At 45.9% G+C, this 20,844-nt stretch overlaps 1 protein-coding gene across 1 annotated transcript in view; it reads left to right on the plus strand.

Moving 5' to 3' along the window:
* The window catches only part of LOC147708719 (uncharacterized), a 285,914-nt gene that overhangs the window by 162,398 nt on the left and 102,672 nt on the right, over positions 1 to 20,844 (plus strand). The window contains exon 11 of the mRNA XM_086925767.1: positions 6,055 to 6,144. Coding sequence (XP_086781893.1) covers positions 6,055 to 6,144 — 90 coding nt within the window. The remainder of the gene's footprint in view (positions 1 to 6,054; positions 6,145 to 20,844) is intronic.

Genomic DNA, 20,844 nt, shown 5'->3' on the forward strand with positions numbered 1-20,844 from the left:
CCAATCCAGCTGCCGTTCTGCATTCTCAGCCTCCTCTGTAGGCTCTTCCACATGCTCAGAGGCATTTCTTGCTTCCACCCAGGCCCTCAGCGCCTCTTGGAACTCATTCTTCTTGGTGAGGCCTGGAGTAGCAACTTTAAATTTTCTACAGAAGGCTTTCAGCTGTTTTACATTGTAGGCCTCCAACCTTTCTTCCTCAAAATCTATATCCATAATGTGTTGGATGCTGCTTTACTCATGGCAATACGAACTGGCAGTCTTTAGCAAAAATAACAGTTCCAAGGAAAAATAATTCTACCCAAAAAATGTATATGGTTGCGTTTGGTCTGCACTCACTAGTAGTGCACACCAATCACTGTATATGAGTCACAAATGGAAGTCCAAATCATCACCGCTGACCACAACTGTTAGAACTGGGTGTCTTTAGTTGGCAATGGCTTATACCTTTGTCCAAATAGGGACTCTTGCTTCTAGTTAGAGTAAGGGGCTACACTCCTAAAATAACCCCAGCTCAACCCTGTGGTAGCTTGGCACAAGCAGGAAGGCTTATCTCAGAGGCAGTGTGTAAAGCATTTGTAAACACACACAGTAATACAGTGAAAATGCTACAGATGGACACAATACAGGTTTTATAAGAATAAGTATTCTTTATATAGACATAACACAAGACCCAAACAACAAAAATCCACAGTACAGTAGTAAGAAAATGACTTTAAGATGGTAGAAATAACTCAGTTCACTTTAGATGGTAAATGCGACAGATTTCTCACAAAGTACCTTTGGATGCATCACGCAAGATAAACAAAAGGTTTGCAGGGAGAATGATGCATCTGTTCCTTGCTTCGAGGTAGGTGATGCGTCAGTTCCTCACTGTTTGCGCGAAGTAGGCGATGCGTCTGTTCCTTACCGGAGAGGTGGAGATGCGACGATCTCAGGGTGCGTCCCGGTTGCGATGCAACAAGATGGCGCCTTGATGCGATGCAACGATCCGGTGCGATGCGAGAAGATGGTGCCCTTGAAGCGATGCGACGACGTGAAGACGATGCGCGCATGCCCGACGGCCGTGAGGCGACTCTGTAACTTTAGGGAGCCACGACAGGCCCTGCGACACGCTTCTCCGGTGATGCGACGGCGACCCTTGCGGTAGCGACACGCTTCTCCAGTGATGTGACGACACACAGCTGCGACTGAGACATGCTTCTCCTGTGATGTGACGGTGACCCTTGTGGTGGCCGCATGCTTTTTTAATGATGCAACAGCTGCGGATGCGTCATGCTTCTTCTCGTTGAGTCGCACTTCCAGCTCCCAATAACACGCAGGCTTCTGCAGACATAATTCCCAGCAAGGAAATTAAGGGGGGGAGCTGGTGGTGAAGTCTTGTATCCCTGAGACTTCAGCAGGAGGCAAGCACAGTTCAAGCCCTTGGAGATTCTTCTTCAAGATGATGAACATTGCAAAAAAAAGTCTTTCTCATTTCCTTGGCAATAAAGATACCACTGCAGGCCACCCCCAGCAATTACATCTAAAGTTCGGGGCCTGGGCCCCCTTTTTATACACACAAATCCTTTGTCTCTGAAGGCAGAGAGTGTCTGTACCTGGTCCAAACCAGTTCTGGGTGCATTCTGCCAGTCCACAACTTCTTCCTTTGTTAGTGTGGGCCAGGGTTATCAGACTCACCACAGGAGGTGGAGCCAGCATTGTGGAAGGCAGACACAGCCCAATTCAGGCCCATGTGCTACTCCTCCCACCACTCCCAATGCAGATAGGTCTATTTAGCCTTGTGCTGACTCACCCAGCCCCTGTCACTCACAAACCAGACATGGAATGCACAACCTAGCAGAGGGAGGCTTGGATGGTTAGGCAAGAAAATACCTACTTTCTAAAAGTGCTATTTTCAAACTCAAAATCAACTTCACTAAAAGATGCATTTTATCATTCTGAGTTCAGGTATACTAAATGTGTTTTTCCACCATATTCCCTGGGACAGTTAGGATTATAAGATGTTATAATCAAACTGCCCATTCTGGCCTATGGGGACAGGTAGCCATGCAATAGTGAACACGAGATTGGCTATAATTCACTATCAGGACATGCCACACACATCAGGGCATGTCCTACCTTTCCCACATAATGCAACCTGCCCTAGGGCCTACCTTAGGGGAATCTAACATGTAGAAAAGGGAAGGGTTAGGGACTGGTTAGTGGATGGACTTACCAGGTCCACATGGCAGTACTAGACTGCACACAGGCTCCGCAATGGCAGGCCTGAGACACACTTTACAAGCTGTTTCTGTGGGTGGCACAATCAGTGCTGCAAGCCCACTAGCAGCATTTGATCTAAATGCCGTGGGCACACACCGTGCACTGTACTAGGGTCTGACAAGTAAATCAAATAAGCCAATCATGAAGTCACTAATACATTACAACAACAATTTACAATAGGGAGCACTTGCACTGTGGCACTGAATAACAGTGACACAGTGCCCAAAGCATCTAAAACCAGCAAAAACATAAAGGGAGACTCACTCCAATAGTACCAGGTCTAACTATGTATATATTCGGTTTTGTCGCAAAAACTGAGGATTAAATCTTGACGTGCTCCGCCGAGAGTGTACGCCAATTCCCTCGGGCCTTTCAGGCATAGAGTGACGCATAACAAAACACAATGGTTCAGCACTCTACACTAAGTAATAATAAGTCAATTACTATTGATGAATCCGCTTAGTAGGGCTTAAAAATGTTTTATTCTGATTTCTTGATACATTTCTTGATGTATCAAGAAATCAGAATAAAAGTATTTTAAGCCCTACTAAGCGGATTCATCAAAAGTTATTGACTTACTATTACTTATTGTGGAGTGCTGAACCATTGTGTTTTGTTGTGGAATTTGGGGTGAATACCCTGGGGAGCCTAGGGGTATGTGGCTTAAGGTTCTTGGCACCCATATTTAGTGTACACAGGGGACCTAATTGTAGATAGGTGCAGTCATATTGTCTTGTACCCTTGGAGCTTTTTTTGTTGTTGTTGATAGAGTGACGCATACATTATGCAAAAAAGAAGAAGTTTAGGTGGAAAGCAGCTCCTGTTAGAGCACTCTCAACACCAGCGACACTCTAGATCTGCTCACCTCAAATGTCTGTTTTTCTATCAAAGTTTTTAAGCATAGGATTAGCACAGTGCTATCCACGCCGAGATAGAAAATGACAAAGTCTTTTGCCATTCATACAGCAAAGTCTTTAAGCATAGGACTAGTACAGTGCTGTCCTTGCCGAGCTGTAAAATGACAAAAGCCATTTATCACTCCAGGCACAATATTACATCTTTGAATTGGTAAATTACCAACTCAAGCCAACCTGAAATGAGTAAAAGCAACCCCTGACACAGTGTTTCGCTCTAATTAGAGCTCTTCAGAGAGGTATTGCTTTGTCCAGACTCAGAGGAGCACCCAGTATTAAGTCAAAACAAAACCCTTTCAGGCATAGAGTGACGCATACATTATGCAAAAAAGGAGAGAACTCTTGGTAGTTCCCAAGTTTAGGTGGAAAGCAGCTCCTGTTAGAGCACTCTCAACACCAGCGACACTCTAGATCTGCTCACCTCAAATGTCTGTCTTTCTATCAAAGTTTTTAAGCATAGGCTTAGCACACTGATATCCAAGAAACTCCTCCAAAAAGAAGAAGAGGCCACAGCAGGGGAAACGTGAGTTGCATCTTTATTCAAATCCACAAGCCATGGTGATTCAAAACACCCATTGTGGCGAATGCATTTCGGCGTCTGTGCCTTCTTCAGCGCCGAGGGTGTAGCTAAACAAGAAGCAGACGTGTATCCCGGATTAAGTATCCAGCCTCCTCCTCATTGATGAAGAGCTGCTCCGCCCCCAAGGTAAGTACCAATCGCCTTATACCTCCTTCTAGCCGCCTCGTGGATGGCGCCTACAGGTCCCAGCATACAATGTTCAATACTGGCAGGTATTGCGGGGTAGTGGATCAGCGCTCAGATGTTGGTGAACCCCATAGTCCATGTGACCTTAAAACAAAGTGCCCCCTCGAGTCCCCAGACAGCATCAACCCCCATGCCACAGGAATCCTTTCGGTGGGGGCAAGGCAGGGAATCCACCTCGCCCAGCGTGATGTTGAGTGACTTCAACACCGCCCCATCTCCTCCCGGGCCTGGAGGTGGGCCAAGGTCGTTCCAGTACCCTGGATTCCAACGACATTCCACCGAAGCGGAGACCAGCAAGTCCAAGGGCTCTTGAAGATGCGGGGGCCTCTTAAGCACGACACTGGAGCTTGTGCTGCAAAATGTCCAAGAAACTCCTCCAAAAAGAAGAAGAGGCCACAGCAGGGGAAACGTGAGATGCATCTTTATCCAAAACCACAAGCCATGGCGATTCAAAACACCCATTGTGGCGAATGTATTTCGGCGTCTGTGTAGGGGGTGTACCAAAACAAGAAGCAGGCGTGTATCCCGGATTAAGTATCCAGCCCCCTCCTGATTGATGAAGAGCTGCTCCGCCCCTCTATATATACATATATATATATATATATATATATATATATAAATATATATAGAGACAATAAAGATGCTCCGTCTTTCGTTGCGATTGCTTCTGCCAAACAGATATTCACGAACCACCGGAGATGTAGGAAATGTATTCTTTTATTGTCCTCAAACAAAAAAAGAGCGAGAGTGAGAAAGAGAGCGAGAGAAAGAGAGAGAGAGAAAGAGAGAGAGAGAGAGAGAGAGAGAGAGAGAGAGAAAGAGAGAGAGAGAGATTGAGATCAATTTAGATATATCTCAAGCAAGAGATAGGCTGTAGGCTTCTCATTAGATTTTGTGGATATTCAAACTACAGGAAATTATAAAAGCTGCCTTTTCTAGACAAATCACAATACAGGTAAAAACTATTCCCTTTTCTAACACCCAGTGATTATCTTTCTACCTGTCGAAGATTTGGGTCTCTAGACTGATCTGAGAGGAGACAGGTTGTAATAATGTTTAGTGCAGTCAGCTTTTGAAGTCTTTTTTGCCTAATGCCTGTTTTTTGGTATCTTTCGCAGCTACCCATTTGGCCTGCCACAGGTGGAATGACACATGGGAGCACCCAAATGGTTACGCACATACATCATGCTGCTGGGGGAGTAATGGTAGGTGAGAGGAGATGCTAGTAATTGAGTTGGAACTATGTCTTGAATGTTTCCCTTGTCCTCCCATGCTAGCGATGAAGAAATGGCCTTTAGAGTAGTTATTCAGCATGACACCTAACATTCACCTATTCCTTGTCTTTCTAATAATGTCTTGACCAAAAGTCACTCATTGCTCACTTATCTTGGGACACATTTTTCAAAGAAATTTTTTTCCAGTGACCTTGCAGTACTTTCTACCTGAAACATAATATTTGGCTTGATTGCTTGATTGTTCAACAACGTGGTGATTTTCATATCTGCAGCAGTGTCCCAAACAATAGAAATTTACATTGGATTCAATAAGCCTGTAAGAATTCTGTTTTGCCTTGAACTTTATGTTGGCCGTTATAAATGTTCATGTCCCTAGTGACCCCACAGAAAAGGGACAAATGGAATGCCATGTTTGTCCTGGTAATAGCCATACCTTCTAGGATGCACTGAATGTTGCAGAACTGAAGATATGACTGCAAAGTGATAACCTTGTGCCCTCTGCATATTTTGCAAATTGGAGCTTCAGTAACTTCTCCCTTGAAGGTACTGCTTTAAAGTGCAAAGGTCAACATAAGTGTGTTTTATCTAGATGATGTGGGATTCTCTTCTAATGTTAAGATCTATTCAAAGTGAGTGAATCTTTAAAGATTCCTGATGCCAATAGCATTCCAGGTAAATGTTATTTCATCTACTATTCTGCATGAAGTCATAAAGACAACCTTGATGATTATGTAGCCATTCCTCACTTAAGCTGAGTGCTTTGGGAAGTGTGGTCTAGTGATAGGAGAGGGATAATTTGTGGAGGGCAGAGATGGCGGTTACTGAAGGTGGGCCTGGTACTGGGTTGTGCCTGGCTCTCTTTTTTGTGTATTTACAGCTAAGAGTCTGGACATTCCAAGCCCGAATTACACAGAGGAGCAGCTATGTGATGTTCAGTGTCATACTATACAATTCTGAAGGAGACTGGGTAAGTAAGATGGGACGTCAGAGGGGAGAATTACTTATACATTTTGCTCACCCTGGAGATTTGGGACCTATGCTGTGTTTTGCATTGATTAGCAAATGTCGGTGGCCTTTTCCATGGAGGTGGGAGACCTGAACTGGGCTCTGGATTGCCCATTCCGATGGACGCCCCAGGGGTTACGATACTTGGGTATTTTTGTGACACCAAACCGGACTTGTATCTGCAGGGAAACCTGGTGAAAATCCTATAGGTCTATTAGAGGGATATGGAGAGTCGGAGGAATCTCACTCCTGGGGTGAGTGGCCCTTTATAAGATGATCTATTTACCAACATTTTGTACATCATGCAGAATACCCCCTTCCCAGTCCTGGATGCCTTCTTCCACAGGGTGGACAATGTCACAAGGGTTCTCCAGTGGGACGGTGGGATACCAAGAATTGCCCTCTTGTTACTGACAAGTCGCCAGAGAGGAGGACATTGCCCTTCCAAACCTCTGGCTCTATTACTGGCCCTCACAACTGCTGACTGTTAATTTTTGGGCCTTTTCTGGCCAACAAGAATCGTCCTTGAGGGCAGACCGTACTGCTATGGCCCTGGAGGGATACCTCTGTCGACTCTATGGAGAGGGAGAGCTACCCTATTCCCCTTACCACAGAGACAGTGGTCAACATAGAAGTGGGCAATGCATACAATGGGGTGGTGGGGCTGATTGACATTGGCAACCACACTTTGGGCCTCGGACATCCTTCGTTGTATGCACAAGATAGAGGGGCATCAAAAATGGGACCTGTTGGGGATCTCCAAACTGGGTGACATATTGAGGGAAGATGCAGTGACCATGTTTACTGATTTGCACACTGAATGTGAGCTGTCAGGGAGTCAGTTTCCTAAGTACCAACAGATGCGATTCATTCTAGGTAAATGGGGGGACCTCCAGGAAGAGGTGGAAGAGGAATCTCCTATGGAATACAGGGTGCCCCCCGACAGAGCATGCAGTGTCCAGGCTCTACTCCACACTCTTGAGTAACAGCCTTCCATCACTTGAATCTATGAGAGAAAGATGGGAGAGGGGTCTGGGTAGACGGGAGGATGATGAATGGGGGCAGATGTGCAGGTATCCCAGAGAGACCACGATGCAGGCGAAATTCTGCTTGATCCAATTCAAAATCCTGAGTTGGGCACATTACACTTGCACCCGCCTGTTCCGTATGGGTCGGGCAACTGATGAACAATGCCTGAGGAGATGCCGCATGAAAGGCACCCTGATGCACACACTGTGGCAATGTAAAACTTGGGGCCTAGTGGAAACGGTGGGTGATAGAATATTGGATGTTTTGGGCTACGAAGTGAGGCTTACACCCCAACTGGTCTCATTAGTCATTTTGGGTGAACAAATCCTTGACCACAGTACCTTATTTTCTTTCAGCTTGACCCTGATGGGGGCTAGTAGGGATATCCTGAAGTACTAGAGGGCACCCACTCTGCCTACTGTAGAAAGCTACTGAGAAGGAGGGGTCCCAGCGTAAGAGTAATAGTGAACATACAATTTGTAAAATAATTTAAAGAAAGAATAAATGAATCCTCACTGTTTTATTCACAATGGGGATGGTTATATTCAATATAATGTCAAATGATCATAAATTACAAATGGTTGTACAGTGCCCCAAGGGGGGGAGGAGGGAGGTGATAAGGTGAGGATAGTGCGGTAACGGGAATTGTGACAGTAAAATCAACCGAATATCAAAGCAGCATTTGTATATGGATTTCAATATACAAAACGAAAGACCATCGGTTCAAAACATCAATCAACATGTATCATGCCTCACATATTACATTTAATGGCAAAAATATTGGCGTGAAGCTGACAAACAGGGAGTTATTGTCGACATTTCGACCCTCAATAGTTCGCAGGGATTAGTAGTGCCCTTGCTGTGGGGTCTTCATCAGGACAGGGTGCGGGACGGGCAACCATGCAGGTTGATGCTCATCTTGTGAATAGCGGACAGGACTTGCGTCTCCGTAGAATTGTTCAATTCTTGAGAATTAAGGACGTTTATTGAGCGGTGGAGACGGAATCTGGCCCAGGGACGGTGAATATGGCAGTATCCAAATTATAAGGTGCATTGGTACTTGGTCCGAGGGTAATTTAGTTGCACAAGGGATCGCTCCGTGGCATCGTGCGCCGAATGAATCTGGCATATAGTGCCGCTCGTGTTCTTTCGTCCTTAATTCTCAAGAATTGGTGGCTGCTCTTGGGCAAGCCACAAAGTTGAGGGAGCAAAGCTCCTAGGGTTAAGTTCGAGGCAAAGGGGGATCCGAGTTAGCACAAAAAGGTGCAGCCACTGCAGCACAGGGGTGGCCAGGTGTCGGGTGCTGTTTTGGTATCGGGTGCCCTTTTGTTTTCAATGGGAGATCTCCGGTTGGTGCCGAGATTCCGCTGGAACAGGTCGAGGTCAGGACAGGCCAGTAGGGCTGGGCTAAGGAGGTTGGTGTTCTCCTCTTCTTCCTTCAGCATGGCTCATCGGTCCTTCTTCTTCTTGCTAGTCTAAGGAGGCAAAGTTCGGGGTCGCCCCTAAATACAAAATTTAGGGGTGTTTCAGGTAAGTACAGGTCGGGACCAATGAGTCCCTTCCTTGGGATGGGTAAACCCACTATTATGCCACTCTCCAGGGGGAGCGGGCATAAGCCTCTCTCTGGTTGGCTGGATCTCCTATCTTCAAAATGGCGGGGACTGAGAGTTGTGCTTTGCCTCGCCTCCTTCACCTGAGGGGTAGAGTTGGCAAAGATGGGCACACCTCACCTCCTATCTTGGTTTTCCTGCCGATTCTCCTGCCTAAAGTTGGGATTAGAGCCTGTGGGGGCCAGTTGCTGTTAGCAGCAAAAGGCAGGGTAAGCTAACAAAGGCAGCAAGCCTTTGAAGCTTCCCCTTCGTGGACCCTGTCCAGTCTGGGGAGGAAGCTTGGCACCTCTGCCCAGGATGTACTTTGTTTCAGGACCTCAAGGGCGTTAGGCTCTTGACCCAGGGGTCCAGAAACATGTCTGGGGGTGGCAGCTGGTGAGCAGCCACTCAGCCAGGACACTAGAGTTAGGTAGTTTTTCAGGAGGCATTTCTAAGATGCCCTCTGAGTGCATTGTAAATTAAATCCAACACTGGCATCAGGGTGGGTTTAATGGGCTCAGAAGATTGATACCAAACTTCTCAGTCTTTAGAAAAGCCATCATGGAGCTGTAGAGGTTGGAGTTCCAAACTTCCAGCCCACGGTCTAAAATGGCATTACTGCCCTTACAATACCTGTGAAAGTCACAGATACTGTATCGGCCCAGGGCTCATGCCAATGTGCCTTCACCTGTGGCATAGTGTACTTTGCCGTAGGGCTATAAGGCCTGCTAGAGGGGTGACTAGCCTATGTCACAGGCAGTATTTAGGTGGTGCTTGTGGATTACGTACTTTAGGGCTGCGTGGTTTTCTGGTGTCTTTTCGTGACGCCATTTTTTCTCGAGTCTTCGACAAGTCCGCTTGATTCTTGGAGGTCGGTGGTGAACCAGCTGACCTTTCTGTCTGTGCATCTGTGTGAGGGTTTTTTGATCAACTGCCCGAGGTTGATGGCTGCTGTGTTGGTGATGTTTGTTGGTGGGTCTCGAACGAGGGCGGTGATAAGCTGGTCTTCTGTGACCTTGTTCCAGCAGCTGTAGGGGCTCCGTAGTGGGTGGTGGGTTTCTTGAAGGTAAAGTTGACGCAGCGATGGTCGGTCCAGTGGAGTTTGGTGGCGTGGCTGAAGGTGAAGTGGGTGCTGGCTGGGGGTCGAGCGTGTGAGCGGCGGTATGGGTAGCGGTTGTGACGAGCTGCTTCAGTCTGAGGTTGGTGAGGCTATCGAGCAGGGCAGCTGCGTTACTGTCGTCGGCATTCTTGAGGTGGAAATCCAGGTCTCCGAGGAGGATGTAGTCTGTGGACACAAGAGCGTGCATGCTGACGATGTCGGAGATGGCGTTGACGTACTGTGGCCTGGGACTGGGGGTCTGTAGATGAGTGTTCCTCTGAGAGTGGTGTTGGTGTGGATCTGGAAGAGCAGGTGTTCAGCGGTACTGGAGGTGTCTGTCGTGGAGGTCGAGACTCTGAGGGTATTCCTGAAGACAATGGTGATTCCTCCTCCTGGTTTGTTGGTGCGGCCCCTTCTAGTGATCTTGTATCCATCTGGGATGGCTATTCTAGTGTAGTTCCTATATTCCCAATAGGCTCTGGCATTGGAATAATATACACTATAGATTTGACATAGGACTGAGGACAGTATGTCTCTATCAAGTATACTAAACTTAATTGTGAGCGCCAGGTAGCTCAGAGGTGCTAGAGACTTTCTTGAATACATAAGAAGGGATTAGTTTCTGACAATCCCATAAACATGACAACTTTGTTTCCCAAGAATAAAATGTATCTTCAGAGTCGTGGAAGCAATAGATAACTATTTTACTCTGTAGCAATCTTGCTCTTCGTTTCTACAGAGTTGCAGAGAAAATAGAGAGACGGGCGTTTCAATAAAAGGAGTTTATTGAACAGTTTTCTTACTCATGCAAGAGAGGTATACTGCTACAATCATTAGACAGGATGCAAAGTATAATGCGTACAGAGTAAACAGTAATATAAAATAATATAGTAATAGCTTTGTCTGGTGCAATGACATAAAAATACATACATAAATAACACGGGCTAAAATACTCAACTGGTGCTTCTAAAATACGCCTACCCCAATGTACCTAACCTAGGTCTAGTACGAGGGAAGAGGTAAGTGTGGTCTTTAGCATAGGTTTAGTTTTGCCAAGAATTGCCAAAGGTTTCTCCAGGTTCTAACCAGCTCCATACCTTAGAATGAGAGAGGTTGGTATCTCCTTCATGGACTCGATTTCCCAACACCCCGCAAGGGGAGTCAGAAACACTGGAGCTGGATTTCTCGGCAGAGGAGGACAGCTTCTAATCAGTGGGTCAGCTGGAGAGTTGGCTTCCTTCGGCACTTGCTGTAGCGAGCGGCGTCGTGCAAGTAGGTAGTCGAACTGCACCGAACCACACCGTGCTTTGCCATTGCAAGTGAAGGTATATTTATACCTTGAAGGTGTTTAGGAATGCCAGCTTTGACGCAAAGTCGGGCATATAAACGTCATGAATGAACCCCTACGGAATAGATGTTCATGTATAATAACTGAGTTCTTGGAAAAATCAGTATTCAAGCAAGGGGAAGTCGCTAACTGCGTAAGAGTCTGGTTTTCCAAAAAATCGTTGTGACGTAGATGAACGGAGGGAAGTAGCCATGCCTGTATTTGGGCTGCATGGGTTATGCCTAAATAAGGACTGAATTTCTATGCCTATATAAGGGCGACGCGAATTGTACCTATATAAGGGCATGCCTCAGGAAATGCAATCGGTATCTAAAATCGCACACAACACCCACTCCACTTTCTTATGTACGACTTTTACTAAATACTAAGTCGTAAACATGTTGAAACATATCTAAAATATATCTACACAACAAGTGTTTAAAACCCACCCAAAATCCATAAAAATGCATTGGTACTGGTTGTACACAAAAGAGCAGTGGTGCTATACACATTTAAAGCAATGTTTCATTCCAAGCATATAGTTGACATTTGAAAATACTATCTGAATGAATCATGAAAATATACATTTATGAAATGACTCGTGAATACAGAAGAAACAAGCATTTACAATGCAACGGTTTCGCCTTTGCAAAAGTTAGAGCTATTGGCATTGTAAATGACAACATTTTTATTTATGTGTTGGTTTTGAAAACAGATAAATAAATGGCATTGTCATTTACAATGCCAATAGCTTAATCTCTCGCAAATGCCACACACACCCACAGAGAGCCCCCCCACACACACAGAGCCCCCCCACACACACACACCCACACAGAGCCCCCCACAGATCCACCCCACACACCCATACAGAGCTGCCCACACACTGTGAGCCCCTCCCCACACACCCACACAGAACCCCCCCACACACTGCGAGCCCCTCCCACACACCCACACAGAGCCCCCCCACTCACCCACACAGAGCCCCCCCACACACCCACACAGAGCCCCTCCCCCACACAAACCCACACAGAGCCTACCCACACACTGCGAGCCCCCCCACACAGAGCCCTCCCACACACTGCGAGCCCCCACCCCCCCTCTCCCAAGTAAATGTCCGCTCTCAGACCTATCATATGAAAGAACAGAAGTGAAGGTTTAATTCGCCCCTGTAATTACTGGCATAATTATAGCCGTGCGAGGCTGCGGGGCGGCAGGCGGTGCAGGTTCGGGCTGTTCACGAGCCAAAAACTGAAGGCTGGTCCCAGAATCCAGATACACAGTGGGAGGAGCACCACGAGCAACAGGCTTCAAGGTGCTAAAGCATAGCGCTTTTTCTCCGGTTCACCGCGGGATGGACCGGTCTTAGCCGTCTGTGCTGTTGAGCCATCCGAGAGCGGAAGAGCTACAGAAGTTCTATTTGGCCAGCGGGGACTTCAAGGCGCTGCAGCAAGTGCCTTGTGTTCTGTAGGCAGGCAGTGTCTGCTACAAAGTGCTGCAGCGGCCTGCATTTATTCACAGGGCCTCGGGAGGAGTGGAAGAGCTGGAGCGGCCTACCTTCATTGTGTGGCAGCAGCTTCAATGAGATGCGGCGTCCTGAAGCGCTCTAGGCAGCAGGGGGTTCAATGAGCTACGGGCCCTGAGTTTAGAAGGCGGCAACGGGTGTCAATGAGCAGTACAGGGTTCAAGGAGCTGCTGCAGCCGGTGCTCACTAGGCCGCTGGGCCTTCAAAGACAGCAGATGGCATGTGTGCTCTAAGCTACTCGTTGTCCAGCAGCGCTATGTTCTCTAGGCATTCTGGCTTCAAGGAGCTGCAGCATCATGTACGCTTTGGGCCGCCTTTGCTTCCTTTGCAGCGCTGCTTTAAAGTGTCACAGAGGCCTGTGCTGTTTCTGGCATAAGGGCTAGAAGGGGGTTCAGACCAAAAATTATCTAGGCAGGCAGGGCTACAAGGAGCTGTTATCGTGTGTGCCCTCCTGGTAGACTTCAAGGAGCTGCATGGCCTGCGCTGTCCAGTCGGGGCGGACGATTTCTAGACGGTAAAGCACTTTAGACAGCAAGGGCTTCAATGAGCTGTAGTGGTTTGTGCTCTCCTGGTCGCAAGGGCTTCAGGGGGCTTCAGCGACCTGTGCGACCTGTGCTGCAGTAATGGATTCAATGAGTAGCAGCTGCCTGTGTTCTCTGTCTGGCTTCAAGGCGCTGTACTGTCTGTGCCCTGGGTCAGCATAGGCGTGAACGAGCTGAACGGCCTGTGCACGATCTTCGAGGAGCCTCAGTGGCCTGGGCTATTTCTGCAGCACCGGCTTGAAGGCGCTGCGTGGTATTCGCCCACTGGGAAGAAAGCGCTTCAAGGAGCTTTAGTAACAATTTTTCTGAACTTTCTGCAAAATCTAAACATAAGAAACCCAAACCTCAGGAAGACATGCTCTGACAGTAGGCAGTTTCCAGGAAAATCTCTTCGGAATCTCCCAGGGATATAATGCAAGCATTGGTACCACGTGGCATGAGGAGAAAAAAGGCAACTGACTCAGGACCACACAAGTGCGTGGATTCTCTGCATTTAATACCTTCCAAGGAGGCCGTAAGGCATGTGATAAGCTCCGCTATCATCTCTTACTGTTGTCTTTGCAGCGTTCTGCTTTCAGGTAGCTTTGGGGATTAGAAAACTACTTTTGGAAGAGAACATTAGGCTATTAAGGTTAGAAGCAATTTCTTGAAAAGTGGGGCTGAGGACTCCCTGGCACTCTGTGTCTATACACACTATCAGTGGCACATTCACTACGAAATTATGATTTTCAAAATATATAGAGTCCTTTTCATAATAAATTAAAATACATCTGGTCAAAGAATTGCATACGCAAATGGCACAGGAGAGTTCTGACTCTGCTGCACAGTGAGCCTTTTGACCACCACACTCATTTTTTATTTCTATGCAAAAATATGCTAGACGACATAACAGTTTATAAACAAGCCACATCGTAAAAATACCTAATATCCAGGACTTGTTACCCTACTGAAGCTCGACTTGCAACAACTTGAAAAAGCTGTAGTAATACTACATGTTGGATCTATGTCACCCTAACCCCGATACCCTTCAGGTCTCACCAATGGGCACGAAGGGATTCTGCTGCACTTTCCTCATAAATTTGCCACGGAAGGTCTCGGCCTCCGGGTGCTCAAGGCGCAGGAAGCCCGGGATATCAGGGGGTGATCCAGAGTCGGACATGATTAAAATTGGAGATAGTTCCGTCTTTCTTCAGTGTCCATCAAGGGTCACCTACAGAATAGCTTCTTCTGACGTCACGATAAACAAGTTTTCATAGACAAAGAAGACAGACACTGGGTGTCTTGGTGGGAAGCTCGTTTGGAGCGGTGAAATCTTCACTGATATATATCACAGATTAAAATCATCTTGCTATATATTTTCAAATAGTAGCATTTAAAAATCGATTATTTTAAAGTACCATGTTCCAGTAAATTGGCATTCTTTCAGGTATAAAAGATATCTAAGCGACCAATCCAAGATGGCTGCCCCAGTTACGATCCATGAGGGTAATCACATGAGTCATCGCTACAGCGTTCTGTTAAAGAAATACATTACCTAGTATTCCTTGCGCGGGCACAAGGTGGGGTCAGAGGGTAACTCGTTTTACGTACGCACCGTCCTCAGCTGAAGCGTGCGTACTTGAGATCTCGTCCCTCGTGTCTGGTACGGCTCCAGTTAGCGGCTTATATAGATTTCCGTTTTCGTCCCCACACTCAGCATGCCGAAAGCTAAGGGAAACAAGTCAGGTCCCGGGCCGCGCTGTGATTCGCTGACGTCACGGGGGTGTCCCGGGCCGGCAGCCTATCACAGCGCGGCCCGGGAATGACGTCACGGGGGTGTCCCGGGCCGGCAGCCAATCGCAGCGCGGCCCGGGACAAAGGGGCGGGGCTTAAAAAAAGCACCAGAAACGCCCCCGAATCGCGTTTTCTGGAGAAAGCGCGATTGACAGCCTCTGTCTCCCAATGGCTAGCCTCCATTTATGGAGCTAGCCAATGATAGACAGAGGCGGTCCAAACATCCCTACTGTAGACAATAGTTTTCGATCTGGGAGGGGCTTTGCCCCTCGCCAGGTCGAAACCTAAAAAGTACCAAAACCATTTCATGTCAGATTACATAAAACTGTTATTATGTGGGCAAGGTCAAATATTGTCTCTGAAAGTTTTTCAAAGAATTCTTATTCTCTATGAATAGTTCTACTTTAAGCAGATTACTTGTGCAAAAAAGTGAAAAATACAATTTTGGAAAGAAAAAAATTTATATTAGAAAAAAGAGTTCCAAAGTTAGAACTTTGTTTTGTTTTGAATTCAAAGTCTCTCAGAACACTGTGTGCCAAATTCAAAAGTCAGTGTTAGGGCTTGGAGAAAACATGAAATCCTCTAAGTCTGTTGACAAAAATTCGGCTACCATTGTAGGTGAAAGTTGAATTACCTTGTTTAGAAGATTAACCGCACATAGATGTGAAGCATCGCCGTCAGCATTGGTTGTGTTAGCAATGTTCGTAATGGTACCTGCGTGCCTGTTTCCTCTCCTCTCGTACCTCAGCAGTTGCATTTTATGTCTGTGAGATCTCAATGAAAGCCGTCATCAGAATTGGTAGCCGCTGGGGACAACACAGTGAATGGGCCGTTACTGGTTCAAGCAAAGTATCAACATCCATTGGCACGACTTATGGGAGTGTGAGACATGTGTCTAACACGCATTCTTCTCCGCATAGCAGGCAGCGTAGAACAGGTAAAATGCAATCTTGCCAAATTGGTCTGACTGGCAGAAACCATGTGGTATTTAATCCTCGTAGACGAGGTAGTCCCAAAATTTGGACGATGCGCTCACAACACTTCATCACCAGTAGAGTTGTCTCCATGGAGAACTGGGTGTCGCTTGTGAATTGGCTTGCCATATCGCAGCAGTAGGAGCAAAAATAGTATCCCTGCAGCGAGTCCTAAAATGAGGGGCAGTCCGCCAAACACAGAGTGCATGAAGTTTGGAAATATTCCTAGGACCGCTTCAAAAGGTGCTAACAGCCCAGAAAATACGGTCTTAAATACATGTAAAATACCGCTTGTATCAGACATGTTTAAGATGTGACTTAACATTTCTGAGAAATGTATAGGGCAGTTTGTAGTTAAGAGGGCATGTATCTTGGCAGAAGTCCTTGCAACTTGCAGATCATATCTTTCTTTGGCCGAGGTCAGTGGCACAGTTTTTTTCAAAAGAATGCCTTTCATTGTGCTTAAAGTAACAATTTGTATGGAAGAGATGTTCAGTGAAGGCCATAAAGGCGACTTTCTGTCTGTCGTGGTTTTAGGAAACAATCCTTGCATACAGCAAGTGACCCTGGCTGACACAGTTACTAGACATGGTATGCCTGGCAACATGCCACAGCAGCAGTGATCATTCAACATGAGGTAACTCCCATTCGAGAGCTGTCGAAAAATTGGATCACTGCAGCTGGTTGAACTTTGCAGGTGGCAGGATAAATTGTTATAGGAACCATCGCAGACCCGTGTAAGTTTATACCCTGACAAAGGATAGAACCGCTTAGTGCGTTTTTACAGTTTTTCCCACTAAGAAACACTTCACGTCCCCCACTCCAACATCTATGTGTGTACGGTAATTCCCAGGATGTCTTGATGTATTCTTTACCCAACCTTTCATATATGCCTGCTGGTATGTGTAGGTGTTTTAGGCAATACTGAAAATGGAAAATTGTAACAGGCAGAGTGCTTGTTCTATGTATGATCCATTCAATAGCTGTTTTTTTCTGCTACTGTAAATGGCAATCTTTCCAGTTGTTCAATGCTCAGCACTGTATAGTCTGCTCCCCTTTGTGTCAATTTGATATGTTTATCAATGAGATTGAATTCTGAAAACAATAATGTGGTATTGATTAAACCCCAAGGCACATAGCCTGAACTAAGGTTTTGCAACGTTTAGCCTAATAGCATGAAAGAACGTAGCTGTTCCATGATGTCTATGGCAGAAGACAATATGCTGTCCAATGAAAATATCCTGGACAACAGAGTTGTTAACCCATTGTCAACCACAGAGAGAGTTTTCTCTAAATTAATATGATCAATTTCTCGTATTCTTTCTCCAGTCTCTGCTTGCGTAATCTTCCATGCTTCATTATAAGCAGCATAGATACCGGCATATATAAAACGTTTATGACGCGGTGTTCTTGGTCCTAGCAAGAATTCCCCAAGATCAGCACCATCTTTAATTAAAGAAACGTGTTGCTTTACATCCATAAGTGTAGATCTGTGTAGCCAATCAAGGCAAAGCTTCCCTACACTGTATATTGTTACTATTCCAGGATACTGTATTTGAACATATCTTGGGTCTGGCCTGTTGAATGTGAAACTCTGTGTTCTGTTCAGGGATCTATCTTGACAGTTGTTTGTGTCTGTGGGCCAGATCAACCATTTATTCTAATCTGGATCTGTTCTGTTGTGATGCAAAATAGTATCTAGGTCGACCTTCCCCTCTGAAGTGTTATCGCTAACAGGTGTAGGTATGGACGGGTTGTTCATGTCTTTTATCTTGGCTAACCCAAGGCAAGATGTCTGTTGGACAGTGTCATTCAAAAACATAATTTGCTCAGGGATGATACAGGCTCTAAAACTAGCTTCTATACCCTGGATTTGCCAATCTTTTGTGCCCCAAACAGTTTTCGTCTCAATGTTGTTTTTTCAGAAGTCAAAACCTAGCTTAGACAGCTGGTCATAATAGAGTTGCAGAATAAATCTGTTTGGGATTTGTCAACATACTTTTAATTCCTGTCTTGTTTACATTCTTAAAGTAAAATAATTTTGGATTGGATACATTTAACCCTGAAAAGTATGGAAATTTCATAGTAAATGTATTTGAGCTACCCTTTGGTGGACGGAGCGGGTGTTGAGTAGTATACATCTGAAGTGGTTATGTTCTGCTCTGACGGGTGGGGTGGCTTGTGCGGGTGTTCAGTGGCTGGTGAAGCTGCAGCCATGGCAGGTGAAGGGTCCGTGGATGAGTGTCGGGCTGGCCTGGAAGCAGTTTGATGATCGGCGAGTGTTGAGTCCTTGGAGGAAGACGACGTCGTAGATTAGTCGGGTGTCGTGGCCCTCGTGAGGGCCAGGGGGTCTGGTGCTGGGCGCAGTCCAGGCGTGGATGGGCGCAGATGGGCTTGCCTTAGGCGTGCCTTTGTCGTGCCAGAGTGCGCATCCGCTTCTTGCGCAGCGGTCTGCATCATATAGGGGAGGGAGGCTCAGCTGGGAGGCGGGAGAACAGGTGCTGGTAGAGGGGCGGGGTCAGGGCAGCAGTGGCGGGAACAGGGGAAGCGCGAGGGAGCAGGCACAGATAAGGAGGGAATTAGAATAATTAACAATAAAACAAAATAAAGATAAAAACAAAGACAGATGCTGGAGAGTGGCAGAAACAGATTAGCAAGAAGTAAACACAATTAGACCAGGATCGCAAAACCTCGGAGGCAGCAGCCTCGAACACACAGAGCCGGGGGCTCCGCAGGCAGCGAGGAAGAGCAGGAGCTGCAGGGAGAGTGCGGGTCTATGACCGAAGTCAAGAAGAGTGCCAATGAGGGAGCAAAGGTTCCGTTTTGGGGAAAGAACACCGGTCCTGCGTACCTGATTAGCAGGAGCCCAGGGCACACTTAGTCAAGAAGCATCAAACATCAGGCAAAAAGTAGGGGGCACTCATGCAAAAAGGGGATCTTTCCTACACAGCCCCTCAACAAAAGAGGAGGAGACTAACCTTTCATTAGCAAGCCTTAATTGTCACTTTATTTTTCTTTCACGCTTAAATATTTGTAAAGTATATTTCATTCCTGTGCACTTTTTAACTTTATAAAACAATGATTGGGGGTTGATTGTTGCTCTTGATACTCGCTCCCACCGCAACTAGGGAGCATCTTACCTCCTATATTTTCTGCCTGACTCTCTGGTTCGCCACGGATTCTTCCGTTTTTACAGAGAGAGTTCCTTTTTCTCTTCTATTGCTCCTTTGCTGGCAGCTATTTTGGGTGGGTGACGGTCTAGCATTTTTATATTTCCCGTAGCTGGGGGCTTCTTAAGCAGATGCAGGACCAGGCGCGCAGCTGGCGCGCTACTGGTGTGCCGTAGGTAAGCCCATCTGCGCCCACCCAAGCTCGGACTGCACTCAGCGCCAGCCCCCTGTTAGTTTGGCCTCAGAAATTAAAGGACCTATTATTTATTCTAGGGATTCCCTGTTTTCTTATCATCGCCTTATGTAGGCATTGCCTGGGTCTTCAGTTAGACCCTCACTGCTGCACAAATGGCCCAAAATGCTTGGTTTGCGATTTCTTCCTCACTAACTTTCATTGTACCTCTTTGGCTTCTACTAAATTGCCAGAGGCACCCTCTAAACAATTTAAAATAAGTTGTAGTTGTACCCTTATCAATACCAGATTGCTTGTTAGGCATGCACTAAATTTCGCGGTCTTCATGGAGAGTCAGAATATTGATCTGGCCTCTATCACTGAAACCTGGGCAGATTCATCATCTGATGAGACCGAATATCGGCATTACCAACGGGGTTCAGAATATTTAGACATGACCGCCCACTAAAAAAGGGCGGAGGGCTTCCAATCATATCCAGAGATCATTTAAAAACTATTTTCAATATCATTCCTCATAGGTCACTCTGTGAATCTATACATTCTAAAATTGAACTTAATGGTCACTATTCTTTTAATGGACTTCTCAGTTATCGACCACCTGGGTCTAGAACAGCCTTTACAAAATCCATTGGTAGTCTCCTAGAATTAAAAGCTGACGCCAAAGATTTTACTATTCGAGGCGATTTTCCTTCCCATATGGAAAACCCGTTTGATTCAGAGTCTCTGAACTTAATGGTTAATATGGATGGTGCAGTACTAACACAAATTGTCCAGGGCTCCTCACACAAAGCTGGGCATCTTCTTAATGGCATTGTCATGGACAATCCACAGCTCATCTGGACATCTTCCCTTCCCTTGACATGGGCTGACCATAAGGTGAGCATGTATGAGCTAAATGGCCTATCTGAGGCAAAAAAAATCATGCCCACAAATTGGAAGTTCTACTCGACGCCTATGGAGTATTATTGATGCTGGTCAGTTTCATTTATCTCTTATTCATTAAACTCCATTGGTCAGCCTAACATCAATGGCTGGACGTATCACTAATTCAGTTAGCTCCAGCAAATAACCTTCATAGCCATAAGACTAATCCCTCTGAAACCTGGTTTACCGGTGATCCTAGATGGAAAAAGCAGGAAAGTAAGCGATCAGAACATAAATGGAGACTTGAGTATACACCAGAAGATAAAGAGAGATATAAAGTCAATTTACAGATCTACAAAAAAATTATTCTAATTGAGAAAAATAAATTCTTTGAAGCAAAAATAGAAGGAAATGTGAACTCCTCTAAGGAATTATTCTCAAACAGTTAAAAAAACTTCCAGATCCAAAGAATCCTAATATTAATCAACAATTCTATAACAAACTAGCACTTCACTTCCAAGATAAAGTTAAATCTCTCTATAGGTCTTTTCTAGATAATAGTCAAACTGTCAATTTAAAC

This window comes from Lissotriton vulgaris, chromosome 6, assembly GCF_964263255.1.
Source record: "Lissotriton vulgaris chromosome 6, aLisVul1.2, whole genome shotgun sequence".
NCBI classification, from domain to species: domain Eukaryota; kingdom Metazoa; phylum Chordata; class Amphibia; order Caudata; family Salamandridae; genus Lissotriton; species Lissotriton vulgaris.